Below are 23,606 nucleotides of genomic sequence, written 5' to 3'. Positions count from 1 at the left end.
GTCCCTCCATCCTTGTCCCCAGTCCCTCTCCAGCTCTCCTGGAGCCCCTTGAGGCCTTGGAGCGCCTCTGAGCTCTCCCTGGAGCCTTGCCAGGTGAACAGCCCCAGAGTAGAGGGGCTCCATCTCCCTCATCACCTTTTTGGCCTCCTCTGGACAAGCTCCAGCACATCAACGTTCCTCAGGATGAGATAGAGAACAGAGTGTCCAGGGAGGAGAACACGGAGCTGGGGAAGGATCTGGAGCCCCAGGAGAGGCTGAGGGAGCTGGGCAGGGGCTCAGCCTGGAGCAAAGGAGGCTCAGGGGGCCCTTGTGCCTCTGCACAGCTCCTGCCAGGAGGGGACAGCCAGGGGTTCAGGCTCTGCTCCTAGGGAACAGAGAGGGAATGGCCTCAGGACGGGCCAGGGGAGGGTCAGGTTGGACATCAGCAGGAATGTCTCTGTAGAAGAGGTTGTTAAATGTTGGAAAGGGTGAGGAGTCTCCACCCCTGGAGGTGTCCAAGGAACCCCTGGACGTGTCACTTAGTGCTCTGGGCTGAGTGACCAGTTGATGATCGGTCACAGGTTGGACTCAGGAATCTGTTCCAAACTCAATGTTCCAATGGCTCCCACAGTTTTCCACCCTTCCCATGGGGGATATGTGATCACACTGTCCCCCCCAGGACTACACCCCCCATGACGCCCCGCGGCGCCGCCGGAAGCCGGCCTGCGTCCGGCGCGCGTGCGCCGTGGCGGCGGCGGCGGCGGTGTGTCCGTCATGGCGGCGTCCATCTCCGGCTACACCTTCAGCTCCGTGTGCTACTGCAGCGCCAACAGCAGCGCCGACCACGTACGTGCCCCCCGCCGCCGCCCCGGGTCCGCGGGGCTCCCTCACGCTGCACCCCGGCCGGCGGCTGCGCTGCGGAGCTTCCAGGCCGCGCTGCCGCCGGTGGGGCCCGGCCGCGGGTCACAGCGGGCGGGGGCGGCCCCAGACGGACACAGCGGGGCGGGATGTGGGGTGTCCGGGCGGGATGTGGGGCGTCCGGCATGTGGGGTGCCCCGGATGCTCCGCGGGGTACCCGGGATGTGGGCTGCCCGGTTTGCTCCATCCCGGGTAGGATGTGAGGTGCCCCGGCTGCTCCCTGGGATTTGGGGTGCCCGGGGTGCTTCTCCTGCAGTGTGGGGACCCCAGGATGCTGCCCCCGGGATGTGGGGGTGGCTGGGTGGGGTGTGGGGTTTCGGAGAGGGATGTGGGGTCTGCGGGATGCTGCCAAGGGATGTGGGGTACCAGGGGTGCTCCCCTCGGGATGTCCGGGCTGTTCCCTGGATGTGGGGTGTCCAAGCGGGATGTGGGGTGCCCGGGGTGCTCCCCGCGGGGTGTGGCTCCCGCAGCACCCGGGCTGTGGCAGGAAAACGCTCCTGTAAAAGCTCCATGAGGGATTTTCCAGCAGCCACGGGCGCAGTGCAGATTGGGCTGTTCCCGAATCGCTGGGTTTTGTTGGCACCTTTTTAGCCTGAGCTTGCTCTTTTCCTCTGCACCTTGTGCCAAAACCTCCTGGTTCCAGCTCAATCTCTCCTTTATTTTGGGTAGGGATGGAGAATAAATTAATGTACCTTAAAATTGCCTTACTTTTAAATTGCCTCCTGGGTTTTGCAATCCCTGGCGTTGGTCAGGGTCCAGCCCAGTCTCTACACTAAAATTTGTGTAAGTCCCTGCAGGTTTGAACTCCTCTTCCCTTGGCTTTGCTGGAGCTTTTCCCCCTTGTATCTGGGGCTGAGCCCTCCCTTTTGTGATGGGTTTGCCCTGTGTGGGTTGTGTGCAGAGTGTTCCTTCTGGACAGCCCATCCCTGCAGTGTTGTAAAAGCAAAAAAACAGCTTTGGTAAAACCTCAGGGCAGTTTCTACCCACTGCAGCTCAGATGTGTCTTTCAAACTTCATCTTTGTTTCAGTTTGAAGCTAAGAATGTTACAGTAAATGACTGCATGTAGTGGATTTTATTTTCTATTTTTAATATTTTTCTTTTTGAATTGCAGGAAGGATTTCTGCTGGGAGAGGTGAGACAAGAAGAGACTGTCAGCATTAGTGATTCACAGATCAGCAACACTGAATTCCTACAAGTGATAGGTAAGTGAGGTAACTTTGAGTTGTTCTGAAACAGGCACTGCTCAGGTTTCATGTTTTCAGCAGGTTTCATTAAGAATTGTTTTATGGTGTGAGACAATCACAGGATTGTCTGTGTCAGACTTCCAGGATCACGTTTGCCACAGTGTCTGTGTGTTTGTGGTTGAGATGTGAAGAAAAGAAACAAATCTTTGCAAGTTACAGGGGTTTCATGCACCTCCTTTTATGGAGGAAAGATTATTTATTGAAGATATTTGTCTGCATTCTGTGATGGAAAAATTACTGTGGGGAATTTCCTGCTTGATACAGTTGCCTAAATACAGCTTGTGCTCAAAATAAAATTAATTTATTGCTTGATTTACCGGTACTGGAAGGGGCAGATTTTCAGAAGCAGGTTTGGATGGATGGCTGGGAGTGGGTGACATCATAAACTGTCACAGCAGGACTGGACAAGGAATATCAGTCAGACAATTTGTTGATAAGCACAAGTTCTGTACAGCTGATGTGTTGTGAAAACTGAGCAAAAATCAAAATCTTGCTGCTAAGTGTTGGTTGAAGGAGATGTTTTAGACATGAATGAGAGGCTGTTGCATGTTTTGTTTATAGAAAATAGGAAAGCCCTGAAAGAAAACTGCCTTTTTATTTCTGGGTATAAAACCAGCTGTTAAAATAGATTTAAACCTCCTTAAATGCCTGGCTTTGTGGCTGTGATCCCAGATCACAAAGCAGGCTGTGCATGAAGCTCAGTGAGAGCACAAACAGCAGTTAAAAACTGCTCCCTTTTAAATTCACCCCTTTGTCACATTATTGGTTCCAGTGAGAATGGAAATCACCCCCTCCTCAAGACCTGCTGGATATTTTTTTATTTGCCATTTTTAATTCAATACTTATTCATCAAAATTAACTCTTGAACTGCCAGTTCAGCTCATGAGATTGACAGTTTTGTGGCACTGTTGTCACAGATGACTTTTCACTTTCTTTTGTGTCTCCTTAGTGGTGGTGTTTCAATATATGTGTGTGTACATAGTATGTGTACTAGATACATATATACTAGTGCATATATACATATATGTACTAGATACATCTATTTTTTTATATATATATATAAAAATAAGTCATGTTTGGTGTTGCAAAGGCAATGTAAGATTGGATTTTTACTCTTTTCTTATTTTCCTCTGAGGTTGCTGATATGTTACAACCTTTGCTGATTAAATAAGCATCTTAGCGTTTGTCACAACCTTTTCAATGAAAAAGCATTGCCCTGACTTTTTAATATTTCATGTAACAGAATTATAAAGTGCAGCTAAATGTTTTGAAACTGCTTTTAACCCCTTTTCTCATTAGAGATTCTGTTTGCCTTGCCTCCTTAAACACCACAATCAGTGATTCCCTTCCCCATCTCTTTTTTATTCCTTGCTGCTGTAAGAAACAATGTAGATGGATGCAAATAAGGTGTTGTGGAAGGGTGTAGAAAAAAAGAAAACAGAAATCAGAAATGCCTTTGTGAGGAGTTTGTAACTATCAAATAGTATCAAAAGTGTGTATTTGAGGCTCAGATAAATCTCTGTGCATCTGAGCAAGTGTATGCCTTGCTTATTGAAATATTTTTCTAGGTAAAAGATCAAATGATGAAGTGAAGGCAGTTTTCTGTGTCATCACGTGTGGAGCCAGTGAGGGCAGTGTGTGCTGTGACACAAATGTTTCTTGCTCAGTAGCTCTGGTGTGGGAAGTTCATGCAAGATATGCCACTGTAATTTCTCTTTGCCTGGAGCAGTTGGACACATGTCACTTTTTTAATTTGTTTGTTTGTTTTTGCAGAAATCCATAACCATGAGCCTTGTTCAAAACTCTTTAGGTAAGCTTCTTTTGTTGTCTTGCAGTGGTGGCTGCAGAATATAAAACCAGGGAGCTCCCTGCAATGTATGAGCATTTCAAATGTCCCCAGCAGTGTTTGCTCATCTGATGGTTTTACAGGAGCACACACAAGTGGCACCAACCATGACAATCAAAGCAGGAGTTTACAGTTGTAGAGTAGCTTGGAGGGGTTTATTTCTCCATCTGTTTGGATTTCTGTGCAGCTGTGGAGGTAGGGCAGCTGTCAGGTCAGCTCATATCACTCTGATGATGAGGAGGAATGTCAAAATCAATTGAAATTCAATTAAATTTAAATGTTGTAGGCTAGGCTGGCTCTGCCTGGGCCTGGTGGGTCCCTGTGTGCCCTAACCCTGGTAACCAGCTGGGTTAACAAGTTGCTTTGTGCTTAGTGGTGCCAACCTAATTATTGTACAATCTTCAGCTTTCCAGTTATTTTTGCCTTCTGATCTTCTGAACTCAAGAATTTAAATTAAATATGGGGCTAATATATTCTATTTAACAGCTTCCATCTATTTACATGTAGATTTTCTCTATAGTCTTCCCTTGTTACCCAGTGTTGGCTGCTAAAGCACTGTCTAGAATTCCTTTTGAGAAGGAATTCCCAATTAATCTCCTCTCATCTTGAGAGATTTCCAGCCAATTAAGAAGACACAGTAGCTTAGACATTATGATTGACAGTGGTTGCATTAAAGAGAAAAGCTGCAGTCAGTCACTTTGCTGGCTGATAATTACAGAGAGGATACTCTTAACCCAGTGATTTAAAATGCTGCAGACTCCACACATGGAGATAAAGCACAGACACAGAAAGAGTTGGATGTCCACCAGGGTTATAAATAAATATTGCAAACATGAATTGAAAAATTTGTGTAAATATAACATAGTGTCTCAAATTTGTCATTAGTTGTAGTCTGAGTTTTCCCAACAACTTACACCTTGAAGTAAATGGCATTTCCACCCTTATTTACCAGCCAAGCACTGAGCTCAGGATTTGGTGGTTTTTTACCCCACCCCCCAAAAGTTGAAGTCACAGACCCCTAAACCAGAGCATTTTCCTGCACTGCTTTAGGTGTTAATATCAGCTCTTGAAAGAGACCAAGGAGGAATCTATTTTCAAATGTTCTTCCTTTTATCATCCACTCTGATCTACCTCAATACCTAAACCTGTCTGCATAAGTAGATTTATAAATTCCTAAATCTGTTCTGTCCACAAAATAACATGTCAGGATTTGAGTTCAGTTGTGGAAGCAGAGCCATTTGGAAAGCCCATGATACTTTGAATTATTGCTGACTCTTTTGGCATCAAGGATCCATCCAAGTGAGTGCAGTGGCAGCATTGGAGCTCCAGAAATTGATTTGGAGTTGCATTTGCAATGGCCCTGCTTTCATTTCTTCTGGGCTGGTAGGCTTCTGATTATCAAAGCTGAGTTTTACAGAATGCTGGTCACAACAAAACTGCACAGTGCATTTCTGTGGGAAAAGTAAGGCTCTGGAAGTTGCTTTGTATTGTTGAGAATGCCATCTACTTGTAGAACAGTCAAAGTAGAAATTATTTACTTTATGTATAATATGTGTGTATAAACTGTGTACTTACCTTTCTCTCTTCCTTTTTGTTCAAGCTTTTATGACTATGCAGGCAAAGTTAATGAGGAGAGTTTGGACAGGATTCTCAAAGACAGAAGAAAAGTAAGTTTTCTATCTTTTCATCCATTAGAAAGAGTGGGTTTGAGAAACAAAGGTGTTTCTAGAATAATTACTTTCCTTCACAAATCTGATGGTTTGTTTTGATCCAGGGCTTATCCTGTACAGAATTTGTTGGATTTGTGGTGCTTAGATTAAACTGGGAGCAATGTCTAACTTCCCTGAAGAAATGCAAAGGATTTGAGTGTAGATCTCCAAAAGTGTAGGGCTCTGTTGAGCATCTCAAACTCAAATCTTGAGGAATTCAGTTTGTTTTGTTGTGCTAAAGCTTTTGGGTGATGGTGATACCACAATATCAGCCCCTTTAAGGTAAATGTGTGTCTCTCAGGTAACACTGTGGGTTTTTCCTGATGTGTTTGATTGCAGAACGTTATTGGGTGGTACAGATTCAGGAGAAACACTCAGCAGCAGATGTCATACAGAGAGCACATCATCCACAAACAGCTGACACACATCCTTGGAGTGCCTGACCTCGTCTTCCTTCTCTTCAGCTTCATTTCCACTGCAAATAACTCCACACATGCTTTAGAATATGTGCTTTTTAGACCAAACAGAAGGTAAGCAAACTCTGCCAGTGAAGCAGTGCTCATTCTTTGTTCTGCTTTTTACTGCTATTTTTAAACTATTTAGGAGTTTGTACAATTGTACTTAAAGAGAGCTTTGTGTCAGTCCAACAATGTCTTGGGGTGCTTATTAATGATGACAGGTTTGGTTTTATTTTGGGGTTTTGTTCTGGTTTTTTTTTTGGTGCAAATAATTTATAAATTAATATTACGGTGAACAAAAATTCTTTCCAGTCTCTAAGTCATCAGACAAAAAAAATCTATTTTAAGAGACATCAAATGTCACTACCATGTTTCTTCTAGAGGACCTGAATATACCTCTGGTAGTTTGCACATTATAAAGGTTCTTGGAGGTGTAGAGGTAGCTCTGTATTAAGGGTTTTGATCCTGCATTTATTTTGAACACAACTTGTAAAATTCAGCTACTTTTATAACAAACCTAATGCAGGAGCTTTAAAATTAGATGAGTTCTGATTGTCAGAGGGATGGGATAATATCAATGCTTTTGTAAAGAACCTTTTTCAATTGAATTAATAAATCTTTCTGAACCTTCTCTGCAGGTATAATCAAAGGGTGTCACTTACTATTCCTAATCTAGGCAACACTAGCCAACAGGAATACAAAGGTTCTTCAGTGCCAAATACTTCTCAGAATTATGCCAAAGTTATTAAGGAACATGGGTAAGGACTTCTCCTTTTTAAATGAAGTAGTCATCAGGCTCTGCTCTCTGTACCTGACAGAGAATAACACAAATGTGCATGTTGAGCTGCAGAAAACCAGGTCTGGAGGAGAGTGGTCAGTTCCCAGTGTGCTTTTTTCCTGGTTAGATTGAATCTTTTAGAAGAGCCAAGGGAACTCAGTGCACTTTTCAGAAAAGCAGAGTTGGTGTGGCCAGTCCATGCTGGGACCCTTCTGGCTGGAAATTCTGACTTGATTTCTCCAAGTGTGCACTTGGAGTCTGCCTCAGAAGCATTGAATTCTTGATGGTTTTCTTAAGTATTTTCAATTAAATGCCATAAATTCAAAGTAGCTTTTCTGGCTGTTAACAATGAAATTATACAAGCTTAAAGATTTTGGCACAAGTTTAATCTCATTCAAATGAGACTTTATTGTTCCAGAAGGAGTTTTGGTATTGAATATGCTGCTGTCCAAATTTTTGTTTATGACAGTATGGTACATTTTTAACAATATACTATTGCTAAAATAGCATATTTAGCAATAAGATACATTTAAAAAATACAGTGATAGACTGCTTAACTGGAATTCAAAGACAGCATGAGCTAGAAGCCTGTATTGTCTTTTCTCACATATGATTTCTGCTTTCTTTTTAGTACTGATTTTTTTGACAAAGATGGAGTGATGAAGGACATCAGGGCTATCTATCAGGTTTATAATGCACTTCAGGAAAAAGTACAGGTAACATCCTTTACTCCATACTGGTCTGTATATATGTGGCATCTTTTATTCATCCTTTGGTTAAAGCAGGCATGGAGGAGATGGAGATTTTTAGAGCTCATAAGGAATTATCATGAACTGTAGGAAAATAAGACTGACTTTAAAATGAAATGTTTCAGTTTCTATTTAATGTGAGCTTCTGCAGTGCTTCTGTGTGGCCTCTGTGAAAGTGGTTGGCACAAATAGCACCAAATTTTTCTCTTTTGCAAGTAAAGGATTTAATACTTAGTGATTTAGGGGAGGTGTTAGTCATTTTTAAGGGTTTGCAGTGAAGAGAAGCCCTGCTGAAGGCTGTAGGGATTTGCAGAGGTTTAAAAATGCCTCCTGGCTCTGGGTATGGAGCATGAGCAGAGCACCATCTGTTAGTTAAAACTTGTGAACATTTTGTGTGGAGCATGAGTGAATCCTGCTCCAAATGTGCCAAAGCATCTGAGAATGCCTGGAGTGTCAGCTCTGCTCATTGTGAGCTTGTCAGCTCGCAGCTTGCCCTGTGTGAAGAGCAGTGGAGCTGTGCTGCAGGGGAGCAGCTCACACATCTGCTGCTTCCAGGCTTTCCCCTGCCTCTGCCCTGGGGGGATTGCTGCCTGTGCTCTGCTGCTTCCCTCCTGAGCAGGGAGCCAGGAGCAATCCCTGCAGCCAGCCTGCACAGGGGGAGCTGCTCCTTCTCACTGGGGATTTGCACCTTCCAGGGAATAGCAAAGTTTCTCTTCAGAGCTGTGTCCATCAGCTAATGCATTGCTGTGGGATGCTGTTCTTGCCAGGAGCATGGCTGTCCTCTGTGTGTCTGGACAAATGGAAATGGGCTTCCTTAGCCTGGAGAAAGGGAGGCTGAGGGGAGACACTGTCGCTCTTCTCCCAAGTAACAAGCCACAGGAGGAGAGGAAACCACCTCAAGTTGCACCAGGGGAGGTTTAGGATGGAAATTAGGAACAATTTTTTTCCCTGAGAGGGCTGTCAGGCATTGGAACAGGCTGTTCAGGACAGTGGTGGAATCAGCATCCCTGCAAGTGATCGTGGCCAATATTTAATTTCATAGAATCACAGAATGCTTTGGGTGGGAAGGGACCTTAAAGCTCCTCTCATTCCCATGGCAGGGACACCTTCCACTGTCCCAGGCTGCTCCAAGCCTCATCCATCCTGAACACTTCCAGGGATGTTGGACACCAACCAATTTTGCATCTTATTGCAAATCTCATGATGCATTATTTGGAGATGCTTTTCCTATAATGCAGCAACAGCCAGTAAAGAAAACAATCTTGAGGTTGAGTATTTCTGCTGCAGTTAAATCCTTCTTTTAGTTTTGTGCTTCAATGGCTTCTTGCCTGGTACTAGCTTTATTAATGTTGTCCTGAAACTATTTCCTCCATTTTTGCCCAATCTTAGCATATCTTACATTTTTCTCCCAGGCAGTATGTATAGATGTAGAAAAAAGTGAACGTGTTGTTGAATCTTTCCAAGCTGATGTAAACAAGTTAAAAAGGCAAATCGCACAAAAGAAGAATGAAAAAGAACAAGAAATAAGTAAGTTGCCTTTTAATTACCTTTTTTCTTTCAGAAGCAGGTGCTGTGAGGAGAAAATGTTTTGTGGAGTTAAAATAATTGTTGTATTGCTGATAACTCATGGGAAAAACCATCCCAGTGGGAAGGGCAGTATGATGGATTTGTGTTGAGTGACACCTGAGCTGTGAAAGTGTGTGTTGAAGGTCTTCCTGCTGGAATCATCCAGTGTTAGCAAGCTTAAAATACAGCAGAGACAACACTGTAAAGAAGGAATGAGCAAGTCAGTTCTGGAAATAACACAGGAAAAGATCAGTTGTAGGAAAAGAAAAGTGAGGGGAAAAAAAAGCTAAATACTGAAGAGATTCTTTTTGAAGTAATGTACTGTGCTCACAGGCCAGGAGTTATCTATCCATGGTTTTATAAAGTCTTTATTCCCACTCCCATTTGCTGACTTAGTGGTAAAGATGTTCAGCACTGAAATATCACTTCTCAGTGTTGAAGAAAATCTTTGTAGGTGTTGCTCATCTCATTTTGCTGCTCCATGATTTCCTGAGTCAGTGAGCCTTGCTGTGTGAGCACATTTGGCTGATTGCCACTCTGTCCTTCCCTCCTAAAAACGGAGTGTGGCCTCAGGAGACTTTGGTTAGCAGCAGATAAGTTTTGTGAAGCTCCTTCCAAAGAGGTATTGCTGATTTAATTGAATTTGTGAGTGCAAGGGAAGACTGAAGGTAGAGAGTAAGGGCAGAGAACAGGCAAATGGGAAATAAGATAAAAACCTAAATAATTCATAAGCAAATTCCACATTTCAGCAAACACTGCCTCTTTTTACCCATGTTTGATAAGCAAATAATGAAATTTTGTCATTTTAGCTATGAGGTGTTTTTTATTATTTCTGTATCCTGTTACCCAAAGCAGTGTGTGACAAAAGGGGGTTTAGGTGGGTGAGCACCCTAAACTCTGCAAAGGGCCTGCTGCTCCTGCTGTGAGTGGTATTTTAATTTTCTCCAGGCACTGTTATCACATGAGCATTTTAGTCAGCACAAGTTCTTCTTTGAATCTCAAAGATAAGGGAGCAGAGCCAGGATTAGCCCAGGACCATTTGAAAGGTGGAAGTAAATGAGTCACTGCTGTTTCCTGCTTGGCTGGAGATGAAGTAGGCAGGGAGCTGCTACTATGGGGAAGCAGAGGTGGATATTTAGTGTGACTGGAGCTGATCCCAGCACAGATGGGAAAAGCTGGGGGAGGAGGAGGAAGAGCAGTCAGTGCTCAACTCTGGCTACTACCAGGGAGATGCAAATGCTGGACTGAGAATTGATGCCAGAGCAGAGAATCATGTGAGAGGGCTGAAGCAAGAAAACATGCAGTATTTTTAGATGTGAGTAGTTAATTACTGAATCTGGCCTTCTGTTCCCTCACTTGCTCAATGCTGGGAGAATTTCCTTGGTTTTAGTGAGGAAAAGGGAGAGTTTGATTCCAGTTCCTGTGGGAGTGTTGTGTGAGAGCTTGGTGTTCCTACAAACCTTGGGTTAACAGGTTATGACTTCAACACTCCATTATAAAAGTTGGGACTTCAGCTGCCAGATCACTGCAATAGTTCTGTACATGCAGCAGGATGTTCCAGGTTTGCTGAGTGCTGTGCACTTCCCAGATGCCAGGAAATCTGCCAGTGCTGTTCTCCTGGTGTGGCCCAGAGCTGGAGTGCTGTTCTGCAGCCTCTTGAGGGAATGTGCTCTCTGCATTCCCAAGAGACATCTCAGTGACTTGGTCAGAGGGACTCTCACCTCCATGTGGGGTTTCTCCAGTAAATGGAGCTGATCCCATTGTGTCCCTCACCTTGCACATTCCAGTGTCAGTTCTGGCAGGATTGTTGGTTAGTAATCCCTTAGGAACCAGCCAAAAACTTCAGTGTCTGCCAGTGCTTAAAAAACTTCCTGCCAGGAAGTCTTTCCTTCTGTCTAGTGTGCAGTACTCAAATTTACCTTTCTGCAGCAGCCTCTTAGGCACATTTAAGAATAAAATGCTTTCTTCAGTCTTCCCTACTAATCCCAGTTATTCCACCCTTTCCTCTTAGGTTATGATTATTAGATCCCTTGTGTTTTGTAGGGTTTCTCCAGTTTTCCCTATTTTATAAACTATGGTGTTCATAGTTACATATATTTTGGTTGTATTTTTAGCAACTACAATGAAATGATACATGGCTGTATCTCCACAGCTGAGCACACCTCATGCATATTGATTTATAGTTTACATGAATCAAGTTTCTTTTCTGCAGAAGGATGCAAGTGTTCCTCATTTTTGCAGCTCTTGCAGTTCATTATTCCTGTGCATGTCTTCCTCAAATTATTTTCCAAATCAGCTCATTTAAGATGACTTTCACATTCTTGTTCTGATACCCTGCTACACTCCCAGCTATAATTCCATCATTTAGATTTTTAGTGTGAGTGCAGTTATTAAAATAATAATTTGAGAGAAGAAGACATGGTGATTTCTTTGCAGGTGTTATGAGATTGTCCCCTAGCACAAGGGGCATTGAAAGTACAAAGTGATACTTTTAAGATACAATATCAAATATCAATTATGGATGAAAAATGAGTTGAGTTTTGCTGAGTAAGACACAGGCAGAGAGGAACAGGTTGAGCTCTAGCACAGGTGCTTTTTGATGTGAGAAGGAGCTGAAAAATACAGAGAAAAGATGAGATGGAAACAGCAGCAGGCTGTGGAAACATCCTGTAGCTGTGTTTTTTGGGAGCTTAAACCGGAGGAAATGATCTGTACAGGATGACTGTGCACATGAAAGTGTAGCATGTTTGCACTTGGATAGTTTATTTGCTTTCTGACTCATTTTGGGTTTGAAAAGGGATCACTGGGATAATGGAGCTGATCCTGATGAGGTTCAGGCTGCACTGCTGAATTTAGGGGAGTTTGTCACGCTCAAAGAGAAGGGTGCAGCGTTAAACAAGGTTTGATGTGACAATCAGGGGCAGTGTATTGATGACTCCCTAAGCCTTAAATCAGAGGTATGAAAGATGGGTAGAGCAGACTGAGAGGACAGGATCCAGTGCTGGAGTTGGAAAGCAGTGCCAGGGGTGAGCATTTGATAACAAGCAGAAGGAAAGAAGCGAGGGCAGGCGAGGTGGTCACACTCAGGTATGTGGAGCACGTTGCCAAGAGAGCATTAAGTACCTCCTGTTCTTTGCTTTGTAGGAATGCAGCAGGCAATTTTAAGCAGGCAAATGCCAACAGATAACGTGGAAGCCATGTTTGTTCCCCGAATGTCCTACACTGGCTTTGCTGTGGAAGGCTGCACGCTGGAGGATTCCGACGTGTCCGATCCTCCCCCGCCCTACTCGGATTTCAACACAAGCACTCACGACAGCTCTGGCAGCCCCGGGCTCCTGGAGAGCAGCAGCATCTTCATGCCTCGGCCTCAGGCAGTGGGGTCTTCCAGTTATGTTTCCACAAGTGCAGGATTGAAATATTCTGGCAATGGAGCATCCATGCCATCTTCCCAAAGAGCGCTGCCTGACAATGTTGACGAATCAGAAGACAGTGATTATGAGAATTTGCTCGAACCCACAGAGTCCTCTGACAGTGAATACTCACAGACAAGGGAGTCACGACCTTCAGCACATCCCGATGGTGATTCCAGGAACACTCAGACTTCTCAGATTTGATAGGGGGGAAAACAGAACAAATCCACGTGACACTGTTTTTTCATAATTGTTACCGAGAGATTTTGGGGATTTGACCCGGAGGAAATGAACTACACAGGATTACTGTGCACACGAAATGTAGAAGACTTGCACTAGATGGTTTATTCACCTTGTGATACATTTTGCAAGTTTTATAATGGAATCATTAGGATAATCAAGTTGTACTAATACTGATGAGGTTCATGGATGTACTGGTAAAATTTAGGCAAAATGAAATTTATAGAGATCTTGTAGCTTTTGTTGCCATATTTTCTTTAAGACAATAAATTGGGATGTAGTAACTAAGCACAGTTAGTCTACAGATAATGTTCTCAAATCAAAACTTACCTCTTGCACTATCATGCCTTGAATTTTAATTTTTGAAAGGGAATAATAAATATATCAGCCGCCTTCCGAATAGCTTTCTATGGTAAGCCAAATTGGCCTTTGCAAGCAAAGAAATTTTGATAATTCTGAGAAGCCTGATAGGAAAAGACGTGGTCAACCTCCTTCTGTGGGCATGCCCTCATCAGAGGAGGGGTTTGGTCTGACCTTTTTTACAAACAGAATGTGTCTCACTTCAACTGATGGTTGCCTTTTTTTCTGTAAAGGATGTTTGGGGGGGTGGGATGCCTGGTAAATCATCCAGATGAATGTCATAAATAGAATTATTCTGGTTTCGCTGGGTTTACAATGACTTTATGCCACACTAGCCTCATTTATTGTCTCATGTGTTCTTTTAGCATAAATATGAAGTGCACATACAGGAGTAAATGACCGACAGAAGTAGTAAATTCCATCATGATTGGACTTTGGAGTCTGCAAATTGCAAACATCAGAGACTGCTACTTGCATTTTATTTGCATCTGAGTATTGGATTTACGCTTCTAGATGAGTTATTTTATGTGATAAATAGGGGATAGGGTAGGAGAAGATTGTTTGGAGAGTCCCCTGGGTTTATTACCTCTTTTCCTCTGGGTGAAACATGTAAATGATTATTTTAATTTGAATTACAGCTCTTGTCAGAAAACTGCCGTTTGGGATAAATGAAGTGTGGTATATTTAGAGAATTTCATGTTTGGATGCACTTACTTTTATTTAAATACTGCTTGTATGCTAACGTTGCCCAAAATATGTGAAATTGTGCCACTAAGAAGTTTGTATTATTGGACTTTATCCCTGATGTGTAAATGAGAAAATACACATTTTAAGATGAGGTTATCTGCAGCGTTTATCACTCTGAGGTATCAATAGCCACTTCTTCAGTTTACACCCAGAACAGCAAAGCAGTTGCTGAAAAATTTTAAATATCTCCAGTTTACCCACTGAAATTTTAGTCTTCTGGATCATATCCATAGGCAAAAGTCTGTTCATTACCCTCTCCTTACCTGTATTAAATTAAGCAAAATAACTTTGGGAAAAAAAAAATGAGATGTTAAAATTGCCACTTTTCTTCAAAGTGGTTCCATCTTTAAACATCAAGTGCTCTGGTTTTAACTAATTGCCATTGTTCTCATTAGCCTTAACTGGATGGATTTTTGTCTCGGAGTGTTGCAATCCCTGGAACAGAGACCTGGCTGTGGAGCCAGCACCTGTGAGCACCTGTGGCTCAGGTGTGGGCATGTCCATGCTGGAATCACAACTGACAGGTTGGCAGCCACCCTCTTCATTTCTGTTCTGCACAGAAACCTGCAAAATGTACATCTCTGAGAAAGCAGTTCAATGTGACAATAAAATCTTATTTAATCCTACCGCAGGTTTTAATGCTTGTCAGGTGCCAGCTGGTGGAGGAGCTCACTGGGAAGCAGAAGTGCAGCTCAGAAGTGTGTGAAGTTTGTTCAGGCTGGGGCTGAGGGGATGTGGCAGAGGGAGTTTTCCATGCCTGACACATGTTTGTACAAGATCTTTGAATTCTGGGGTTATTTAACAAAAAATGTCACAAGTTCTGCTTGGTTTTCCATGCACCATGCAGGTGGGGCAGGTGTGTCATTTTGTGCCTCCAGCCAGTGCTTACCTGCAGGTGTTTTCATTCCCCATAACTGCTGACTCATAAGGACAAAGGGTGTGGCTTTTTTGTTTTTAATGCAGGTGATCTTCTGGTAAAAATACACCTGCTTCAACTTCGCAGTTTTCTTGACAGTCCTGTCAAGAAACAACAATGGTGGGTTGAGATCTGTCAGAAGGCCCCAGGGAGCAGCTTTAATCCCAAATTGTGAATTTTCACACCTGTGCAACACCAGGGTTCCAGTGTGACTCCTGCACTGTCCCTGTTGGTGATTCCCAGGAGCAGGGCCTGTAGCTGTGTCCTCTCTCTGACAGGAAGGCAGCACTGAGGAAAAGCTACTGAAAATTGGTTTCTGTGTCCTTCTGTTCCAAATCCTGGAGTTTTCCTGGTACAACAAAATATTTTCTGGTTGATTGTGAGAAACCTGAAACTGCTGTTTCCTTTATTTCCAAATTTATTCCCCCTCTGACTGTTGATAGTAAGAAGAACAGGGATGCACCATATGGGAAGCCTCAATGAATTAGAACTATCACATATGCTTACAAAAGGAAGCATCAGCAAATATTTCTGAAATTAGCTTGGATTGACACTCTGGGAGTCTCCAAGTCCTGTCTTTGCTTATGGGATGGAACATGTTGGCAGAAAGACTTGTGAGCATTGTTAATTTTGGCATATTCATGACTCTGCAGGTTTGGAGCTCATGTCTCACGTCTCTGGGGACATTTCACTGCCTCTGACATGTCCTGAGTTAAAATGTAAAGAGAAGCTGTTACTGTTGGTGTAGCATCAAGATAAGATAAGCAAACGGATAAAACTCCTGTTAAGTGGGAAGATGCTTCTGAGTACACTGAATGTAACTAGAATCAGTCTGAAACTTTGCTTTTTTTGGTGCTGCAAGGTTTATTTTAAGGGTTATTTTTGATAACAGGCTTGCTTTGCTGGGTTGTTCCATGGTTCTGCCTCTGAGCAGTCTGCAGATCAGCTTAAAAGGTGTTGGTTTCTGGCTTCCTTTGAGGTGAATCTTCCTGAGGTGAATTTTCCTCTGGCTTTGTTTTCTCTCCAATATCTGTGGTTTCACACACACATTTCTCTGTCATGTCAGATTTGTGGGGGTATTTGCATTTGCCTTTATAGTGCTGCTTCTGTAGCTTATGGATTTGGGAAGAAAGCAGAATTTAATTCGTTTCATTAGTAAATTGGTAAGTACTTGGGCACCTTGCAGTGCCTGAAGGGACTCCAAGAGAGCTGGAGAGGGGCTGGGGACAAGGAATGGAGGGACAGGACACAGGGAATGGCTGTAAGATGAAGGAGGGGAGATTTAAGTGGGATTTTGGGAAGGAATTGTTCCCTGGCAGGGTGGGCAGCCCTGGCACAGGTGCCCAGAGCAGCTGTGGCTGCCCCTGGATCCCTGGCAGTGCCCAAGGCCAGGCTGGACAGGGCTGGGAGCACCTGGGACAGTGGGAGGTGTCCCTGCCATGGCAGGGGTGGCACTGGATGGGATTTAAGGTCCCTTCCAACCCAAACCATTCTGGGATTCTGTGAGCTGTGTTCAGGTCAGTGACAGGAATATCCTGTGGCTCACATTCCCATTTGTCCCCCTGGGGGGCTCCTGCAGAGCTCTCACCCCTACGCCTGTCACACCCCATGGAACCGAGAGTGACAATGTTCAAACTGGTGACTCCTGGCTTTTCTTGCTTCACTCTTACTGTAAATAACCTGATATTGTGCAGCAGCATCTTGACTGAAGTTCCTAAAAGAAGAAAAAGAGGAGATTCCTTTGCTGTGCACAAAGATCCCTGGATTCCCCTCTGGGAACAGCCGGTGTTATTCCCCCTGGTGGGAGCAGAGAGCTTCAAAGGCAGGAGGAGCAGAAGTTCAGGAGAGCTCGCTTTCCCAGAGCTGCAGCCTGGAGATTGTTCTCCTCATTCTGAGAGAATTTCAGGCTCAGCTCCCCAGGGCAAGCCCTGCAGATGGAGATGGATGTCAGAGCAGGTCAGCTGCATCCAGCAAAGTTACCTTCAGGAAAGAAGGATCATCACAATCCCATCAGCTCGTGGTGTGGGTGGCTCAGGAGTAAATCCAGCAGCAGGCTGTGTGCCAGTGGAAACACAGGAGGCTTTTCCACCTAGGAAAGTAGTTTTTTCCTCTTGCTGACCTTTAAATAAGATGGTAACTTGCACATCCTTGTCTTTTCCCTAGGCATCATCCAGAGAAAACAAAGCACCTTGTTGCCTTTTCCAGGTGTATAAGGGAGGGGTGCCTGCTGAGCTCTGCAGAAGGAGCTCCAGGCCAGCAAGGCTGGGAAAGCTGCTCTGCCCCACTCCAGCTCACTGCAGGGGTTTGCATGAATCATTTCCAGCTCTCCTCAGATCCTGCTGTTCCCTGCTCCAGGCTCTGCCAGCACCAGGGCTCTCAGTTCTCACCTGGTGCTAAAGAGTTGGGTGCTCCCCTCATGTGGATTTGTCTTTATTTGTATTTATTTCCTCTGGCTTTACTGGAGAAGGTGTTGGAAGGGGAATATAAAAATCCACAAGAGACAAGTCAGTAGAATAAACTACTAGAATAAACACACAGGTGTTTTGAAATTTTTCCATTATAAGCAATATATTTTTTTAACTTTTACCTAATTTATTTTCCCGCTCAACATTTTGTTTTGGGCAAATGTGGCTTTTTTTCCAAAGGAGGAAAAATAGTACTGCTAATAGTTTTCACTTCAGAAAGCCCATTTCTACCATGGGGATTGTTCCAACAATTCTTTTGGTGGCAGTTTGTGATTTTTAACACATTTTCAAGAGTGAGAGGCTGCTGTAGCTGTGAGCAGGGATCATTGGCAGTCTGTGATATTAATAAGAAATAGCCAATTTTAGCCATAAATAAAATGTTCATACTCAGCACTTAGGGAAAAGTGCTTTAAACAGGATGATATCACCCAAATGCTGTGGCTGTAACTTTTAGCCTGAGCAGAGAGGTAGCACAGAAGGCACTGCTTGGTGCTCAGCAAAATTTTTATCTTAAACCTGTAGAGAGGTTTGAGTCATAGAATATGGAATGTTTAAACCTCTCTGCTTTAAATATAAACGTATATATTATGTGATATATATTTGATGTGATATATTTTAAGTGATAAAGATTAGTTTTGCGTGGTAGGTTTTGATTCCTCGAGTGTAGGTTAGATTCCTGCTTTTCTAAGTATCATATATATATATATATAAAATTATATAGTTATAGATATTAAATATATTTTAATATATATTATATATTTTATATAATAATATATATAAGTTTATAATAAATATATACTATATAATATAGTATAGTATATATATTTATATATGTAATTATATAAATTTTATATAATACTAAAATATTTTATATATAATGATATATAATTTTTATAATAATATTACAAATATATATATTGTATTTTATATATTATATTTTTATGTTTATATATAAATAATTAGTTATAGATATTATATTATATTATCAATATGTTTTAATATATATTATACATATTTATATATTTTTTTAATATATATTATACTTAGAAAAGCAGGAGTCGAACCTACAGTACAGGAAGCAAAACCCTCCATACTTCCTTTATATTACTATATTACTATTTATTACTGTTACTATACTATATGACTAATATATATATTGTATTTTTTAATATATATATTATATTACATTATATAATATATATATATTTTTTTTTCTAAGTATAATATATTGCTCTGCAATAATACAAGGCTTTGGTAGGCAAGAAGGTGAATGCTCTGCTGACTTTGGGCACATTTAAGTAGCTGTCACTTGTTCACAATAACCCTTAATGCAGGGATGTTAAATTTCATCCAGCCTGGATACCTGGAAGAGCAGAAAGCTGAACTTGCCATGGGTGTATCAGCCATGCAAAGGGGGAGTTTTAATTCCCACAGAAATGGAGCTTGGTTTCAGCAGGTGCTTTTGAGCAGGTCCCTTCAGAAAGAGACACCTCAGGCTCTTCTAATCCTTGAATTTCAGAGTGCCCCACAATAAATCCCTGAGCAGAGACAGGAGAAAGCTCAGTCCCTTGTCCCCAGTCCCTTGTCCCTGTGCTCAGACTCCCAGGAGTGCCCACCCTGGAGCTCCAGAGCCCTCACACTGCTCATCCTGTGGAGGATGATCCCACCCTGCTAGGGTGGGATGAAGGATGTGCCAGTTATCCTTATAAATGTCTGATTTCTAAGGATAAATCAGACATTTATCATGATAATGATTAGAACGATATTTATAATGATAAATTTGGTGGGATTAAGGCTGTTACTTTAGCAGCAGGTTTCTTACCTGTCCCTGGTGGTTGAGGGGGGGTTTGCTCCTGTTCTGCCATTTTTTCGTGGCTGTGAATTGTCCAGACCCAGGTGAATTGTTGGCTTTGGCACATTTAAGGGATCTTAACCCAGTGCCTTTCCCTGTTATGGATGCACAAAGCCCAGTGCTGCTATTCCCATTTTTAACTGCTCTCCTACAGGTTGCTACCAGGGAATGTTTGCTTTCTGAGCTGTTGATTTTGCACAAAACTCCTTAAATCAAGCTTTTATACCCAAATTCAAACATTGCCTGTTGAGCCCATCTCCCAAAATGTATAAAGTATCTGTGCCTTGCTGCTGGAAGAGCAGGGAGTTTGCAAGGATAAAGGAGCAGGAAAAGGCATTGAGGCTTCAGCAGGGAGTCAGTGAGCCCTGCTGTGAAAAATCACCCTGTTAATTCTGGCAGTTCCCACTGAGCTGCTCACCCATGGCAAGGAGGAGCTGGGGAACTCCTCAGTTCATTTATCAAAGCCCTTGCAATTCAAAGCAGGTGAGGCAATAAAAAACTATGGAGCACTGAGAGATCATTTCTGCAGCCTGTGTGGGTGCTCTGTGTGCAATCCATGGGGCAGGGCTGGGGCTCATCCTGGGCACTTCTTCTGTGCTGATGTTCCCCAGGAACGAGATTGGTTTTGCCAGATTAAAAAACAGCCTTCAGTGTTGTAGGAGGGTAATTTCAAACCCAAATGCTGGTTGGTGGTGTGGAATTAACCCCAGGCTTTTGATGGGCTTGCCTGCCTCAGACAGGGTTTTCCAGAGCCCTGGAGGTGCCAGGGGCAGCCCCAGCCCTGCAGTGAGTCCCTTTGCAGCTGGAGTGACCACATGTGCACACATGAGGCACAGCTGTGGCATTGCTTTGATCTTCAGCTGAAGCTGGCACAGGTTACAGAAATCCACCTGCGACCCAGAAATGCACCTGTATCCCAGAAATCCACCCTGGTGACACCCAGCCTTGCAGGGAGAGCTGAGTGATTCCCTTTATCCAGCTGTCCTAGAAACTCCACTGCAGCTCATTTCATGCTGGCCCTTGGGAATCACATCTGAGCAAGGGAATTGGGTCGGTGTGGAGTCCCTGCTAACCAGCAGCTCACAGCACCTGGCTCCTCTATTTCTCTAATTTTCTCTGTTTCATGGTCCATGTCTTTGTCATTAAGTACAACTGGCTTGATTTTATTTTTCCATCTCATAGTTAGGATTGTTTTGAGGGCCCTACAAAATCAGATGGGGCAGCCACAGCTTTTCTGAGCAAGCAGGGCCTCCCCGTGTGGGACCTTCCCTCGCAGCCAGACCCTCCACTGCTCTGCCTCACAATTTCTTTATTCCTACTGTTTTTGGCAATGATCATTTTTAATACCTTTGGATAATTCTTAGCTGTAACTGCACAGTCATTGTGGGGGGGAATGATAATCAAAACATCCCTGATTTGAACAGCCCGTGCTTTTCCCTTGCCAGAAATACTCGTGCAGACTGACACCTGCTATTGTGTGGGGCTCTTTCTGCTTCAGCAAACTTCTCTGCAGATATTTCATCTACCCTTTTTTATTTTTTCAGTTGCAGTTACAAAAGGCACTGACTCAAGTTGTCATTTCAAAAATGGATTCAGAATAACAAGCTAAAAAAACCTGGATTTTTTTTCAGAGGAAGGTGAGAGAATGCAAAGTACTGAAGCCAAGCACAACTTTTTACAGGTGCTGGAAGGGGAGATCTGCACTTTTATCATCCCTGAGAATCCACATTTCAGGATGGTTTAGGCCAGGGTAACACCCTGAGAAAGCCAGGCAGTGTTTGGGCAGAGCTGGGGCTGCACTGGGGACAGAGGAAAGGCACAGAGGAGTTCCAGAGCTGGAATTGCAGGGGAGCTGGGATGGCAGGAGAGGCCATGGGGCGGGCTGGGGGCTGGCTCTGCCACACAGAGATACCTGAGGGACACTGTGGGACGGCGTGGGGCAGTGATTGGCCATTAATTAATTAGAAACAACCCCATGAGAGCAATCCCAGATGCACCTGTTGCATTCCACAGCAGCAGATAATCAATGTTTACATTTTGTTCCTGAGGCCTCTCAGCTTCTCAGGAGTAAAGATCCTAAAGAAAGGATTTTTAATAAGACATGCCCATGACAGAGTGTGAGGCCCAGAGCCTTTGGTGCGGCCTGTGCAGCAGGAGCAGGGCCCAGGCAGCTGCTCAGGCAGAGGGGAGAGCTCTGAGCAGGTGAAACTCTCATTGTTGCTACTGGCAACATCTCTGGGGTGCCTTTGATGAGTGGGAGGGCAGGAGGAGCCTGGCTCATCCCTCTCCTGCTCCTGCAGGATGGGAAGGTGTCTGCCACCCCTTTGCAGCTGAGCTCATTATGGACTCTAAACTGGTATTGATCATAAATTCTCTATTTAAACCACTTTGCGAGAAAAGCCCTTTCAGTCCACAGTGAACCTTTCCTGATATATTTTCAGGTTAATCAACAGTTTTCATCCTTTATGAAAAATCATGAAGCTTGTGTACTCTCTCTTATTGCAGCTCTCTCTCACTTGGAAACCTGCTCCACCCCTTCTATTTTCCAAAGCAAAACAATTAAAATCAGAGGTTGTTTTGCATTCCTATGTAGCTATTTTTAATGTCAACTCAAAAAATGGCACAGATAATTTTACCATGGGAGTATTTTAATACACATGCTTGTCACAGACACATTTTATGAAAAATCCTTTCCTTAGGATCTTTCCTCCTGAGAAGCTGAGAGGCCTCAGGAACAAAATGTAAACATTGATTATCTGCTGCTGTGGAATGCAACAGGTGCATCTGGGATTGGTCTCATGTGGTTGTTTCTAATTAATGGCCAATCACAGTCAGCTGGCTTGGACCCTCTGGTCAGTCACAAGATTTTATTATCATTCCATTCCTTTCCTTGCCAGCCTTCTTATGACTCCTTTTTCTATTCTTTTAGTATAGTTTTAGTATATAATTTTCTTTTAATATATAATATCATAGAATAATAAATCAGCCTTCTGAAACATGGAGTCAGATCCTCATCTCTTCCCTCATCCTGGGAGCCTGCAAACACCACACACACAGTTTTCCCCAAACAGTGTGGGTATTATTCCTGCCTTGCAGTGGGTTTGCTGAGTTCCCCATGCCCTGGGGTGTTGCCATCCCTCTGGGTTGGCCCTGGGAGCTGAGCAGAGAGCTCAGCACTGCCCAGCCCCTGCTCGGCCCAGCGCATCCTTTCTGCCATCCTGCTTTCCCCTTGCTGGCTGAGCACCAGCAGCTCGTCCCCTATCCCTGCCAAGCCTTCCCCAGCCACAGGAAAGGGATAATAATGCTGTGCCATGCATGAGGATTAATATTTTAAAGTGGGTTGAGGCTAAAGGGTGTTACATGGATCTGATCTGTGCTGCTGGAGGTCAGCAGAAGCTTTAGGATAAGGATGGAATAATAGTACTTAAAAAAAATAATTATGGTTTATTCTTTTGAAATCCAGTGATTTCCTGGAAGAACAGTGGGTGGTTTCAATGTAATGGAAGTTGATTACAAGACATGCAAACCCTGCATGGCCCCCAATGCCTGCCCCAGCCCTGGTGCCTCCCCTCCTCAGCACCCCAAGCTCTGCTTGCAGAGCAGTTTATAGCGAGCTCTGTGCTGCAGAAATATTAAAACATGTAATCAGATGATTGCCCACATGTTGTGTTTTCCTTTGCAGGGGTGGTTTTTACTCTCAGCAGTGGCACGGGGTGCATTGCAGGCCTGGGGGATTTGTCCCATCTCATATATATATATATATATATGGGACATCACCCTCTGCATGGGCACCCCAGTCTGGTTTGCAGATGAACTCCCAAATATGGAAAAAAGAAGCAGCTGCCTCTTTGCTGGTCCTTCAGCCATGCAGACTGATGGTCCATCTGCAGGGTGTGCCCAAGGGCTGGGTGGCAGGAATTTAGTGCCCTTTTCCTTCCTCACATTGTGTAGGGATCCAGGTCAGGATTCTGTGTGGGGATCCAGGTCAGGATTCTGTGCGGGGATCCAGGTCAGGACTCTGTGCAGGGATCCAGGTCAGGATTCTGTGTGGGGATCCAGGTCAGGATCCTGTGTGGGGATCCAGGTCAGGATTCTGTGCGGGGATCCAGGTCAGGATTCTGTGCGGGGATCCAGGTCAGGATCCTGTGCAGGGATCCAGGTCAGGATTCTGTGTGGGGATCCAGGTCAGGACTCTGTGCGGGGATCCAGGTCAGGATTCTGTGCAGGGATCCAGGTCAGGATTCTGTGTGGGGATCCAGGTCAGGATTCTGTGCAGGGATCCAGGTCAGGATCCTGTGTGGGGATCCAGGTCAGGATTCTGTGTGGGGATCCAGGTAAGGATCCTGTGCAGGGATCCAGGTCAAGCTG

At 43.9% G+C, this 23,606-nt stretch overlaps 1 protein-coding gene across 1 annotated transcript; it reads left to right on the top strand.

The window, feature by feature from the left end:
* Positions 1-705: 705 nt before the first annotated feature.
* Positions 706-14,096, top strand: ABRAXAS2 (abraxas 2, BRISC complex subunit). Its single transcript, XM_064717215.1, has 9 exons — positions 706-825; positions 2,010-2,100; positions 3,916-3,952; positions 5,589-5,655; positions 6,037-6,227; positions 6,794-6,913; positions 7,565-7,649; positions 9,095-9,209; positions 12,393-14,096. Exons 1-9 carry the CDS (start codon positions 754-756, stop codon positions 12,860-12,862), a joined length of 1,248 nt encoding a protein of 415 aa, XP_064573285.1. The 5' UTR covers positions 706-753; the 3' UTR covers positions 12,863-14,096.
* The last annotated feature ends 9,510 nt before the right edge of the window (positions 14,097-23,606 follow it).

This window comes from Zonotrichia leucophrys, chromosome 6 (genome assembly GCF_028769735.1).
Source record: "Zonotrichia leucophrys gambelii isolate GWCS_2022_RI chromosome 6, RI_Zleu_2.0, whole genome shotgun sequence".
NCBI classification, from domain to species: domain Eukaryota; kingdom Metazoa; phylum Chordata; class Aves; order Passeriformes; family Passerellidae; genus Zonotrichia; species Zonotrichia leucophrys.
The sequence above is the reverse complement of the archived record's forward strand: the minus strand, read 5'-3'. Positions and strand labels throughout refer to the sequence as shown.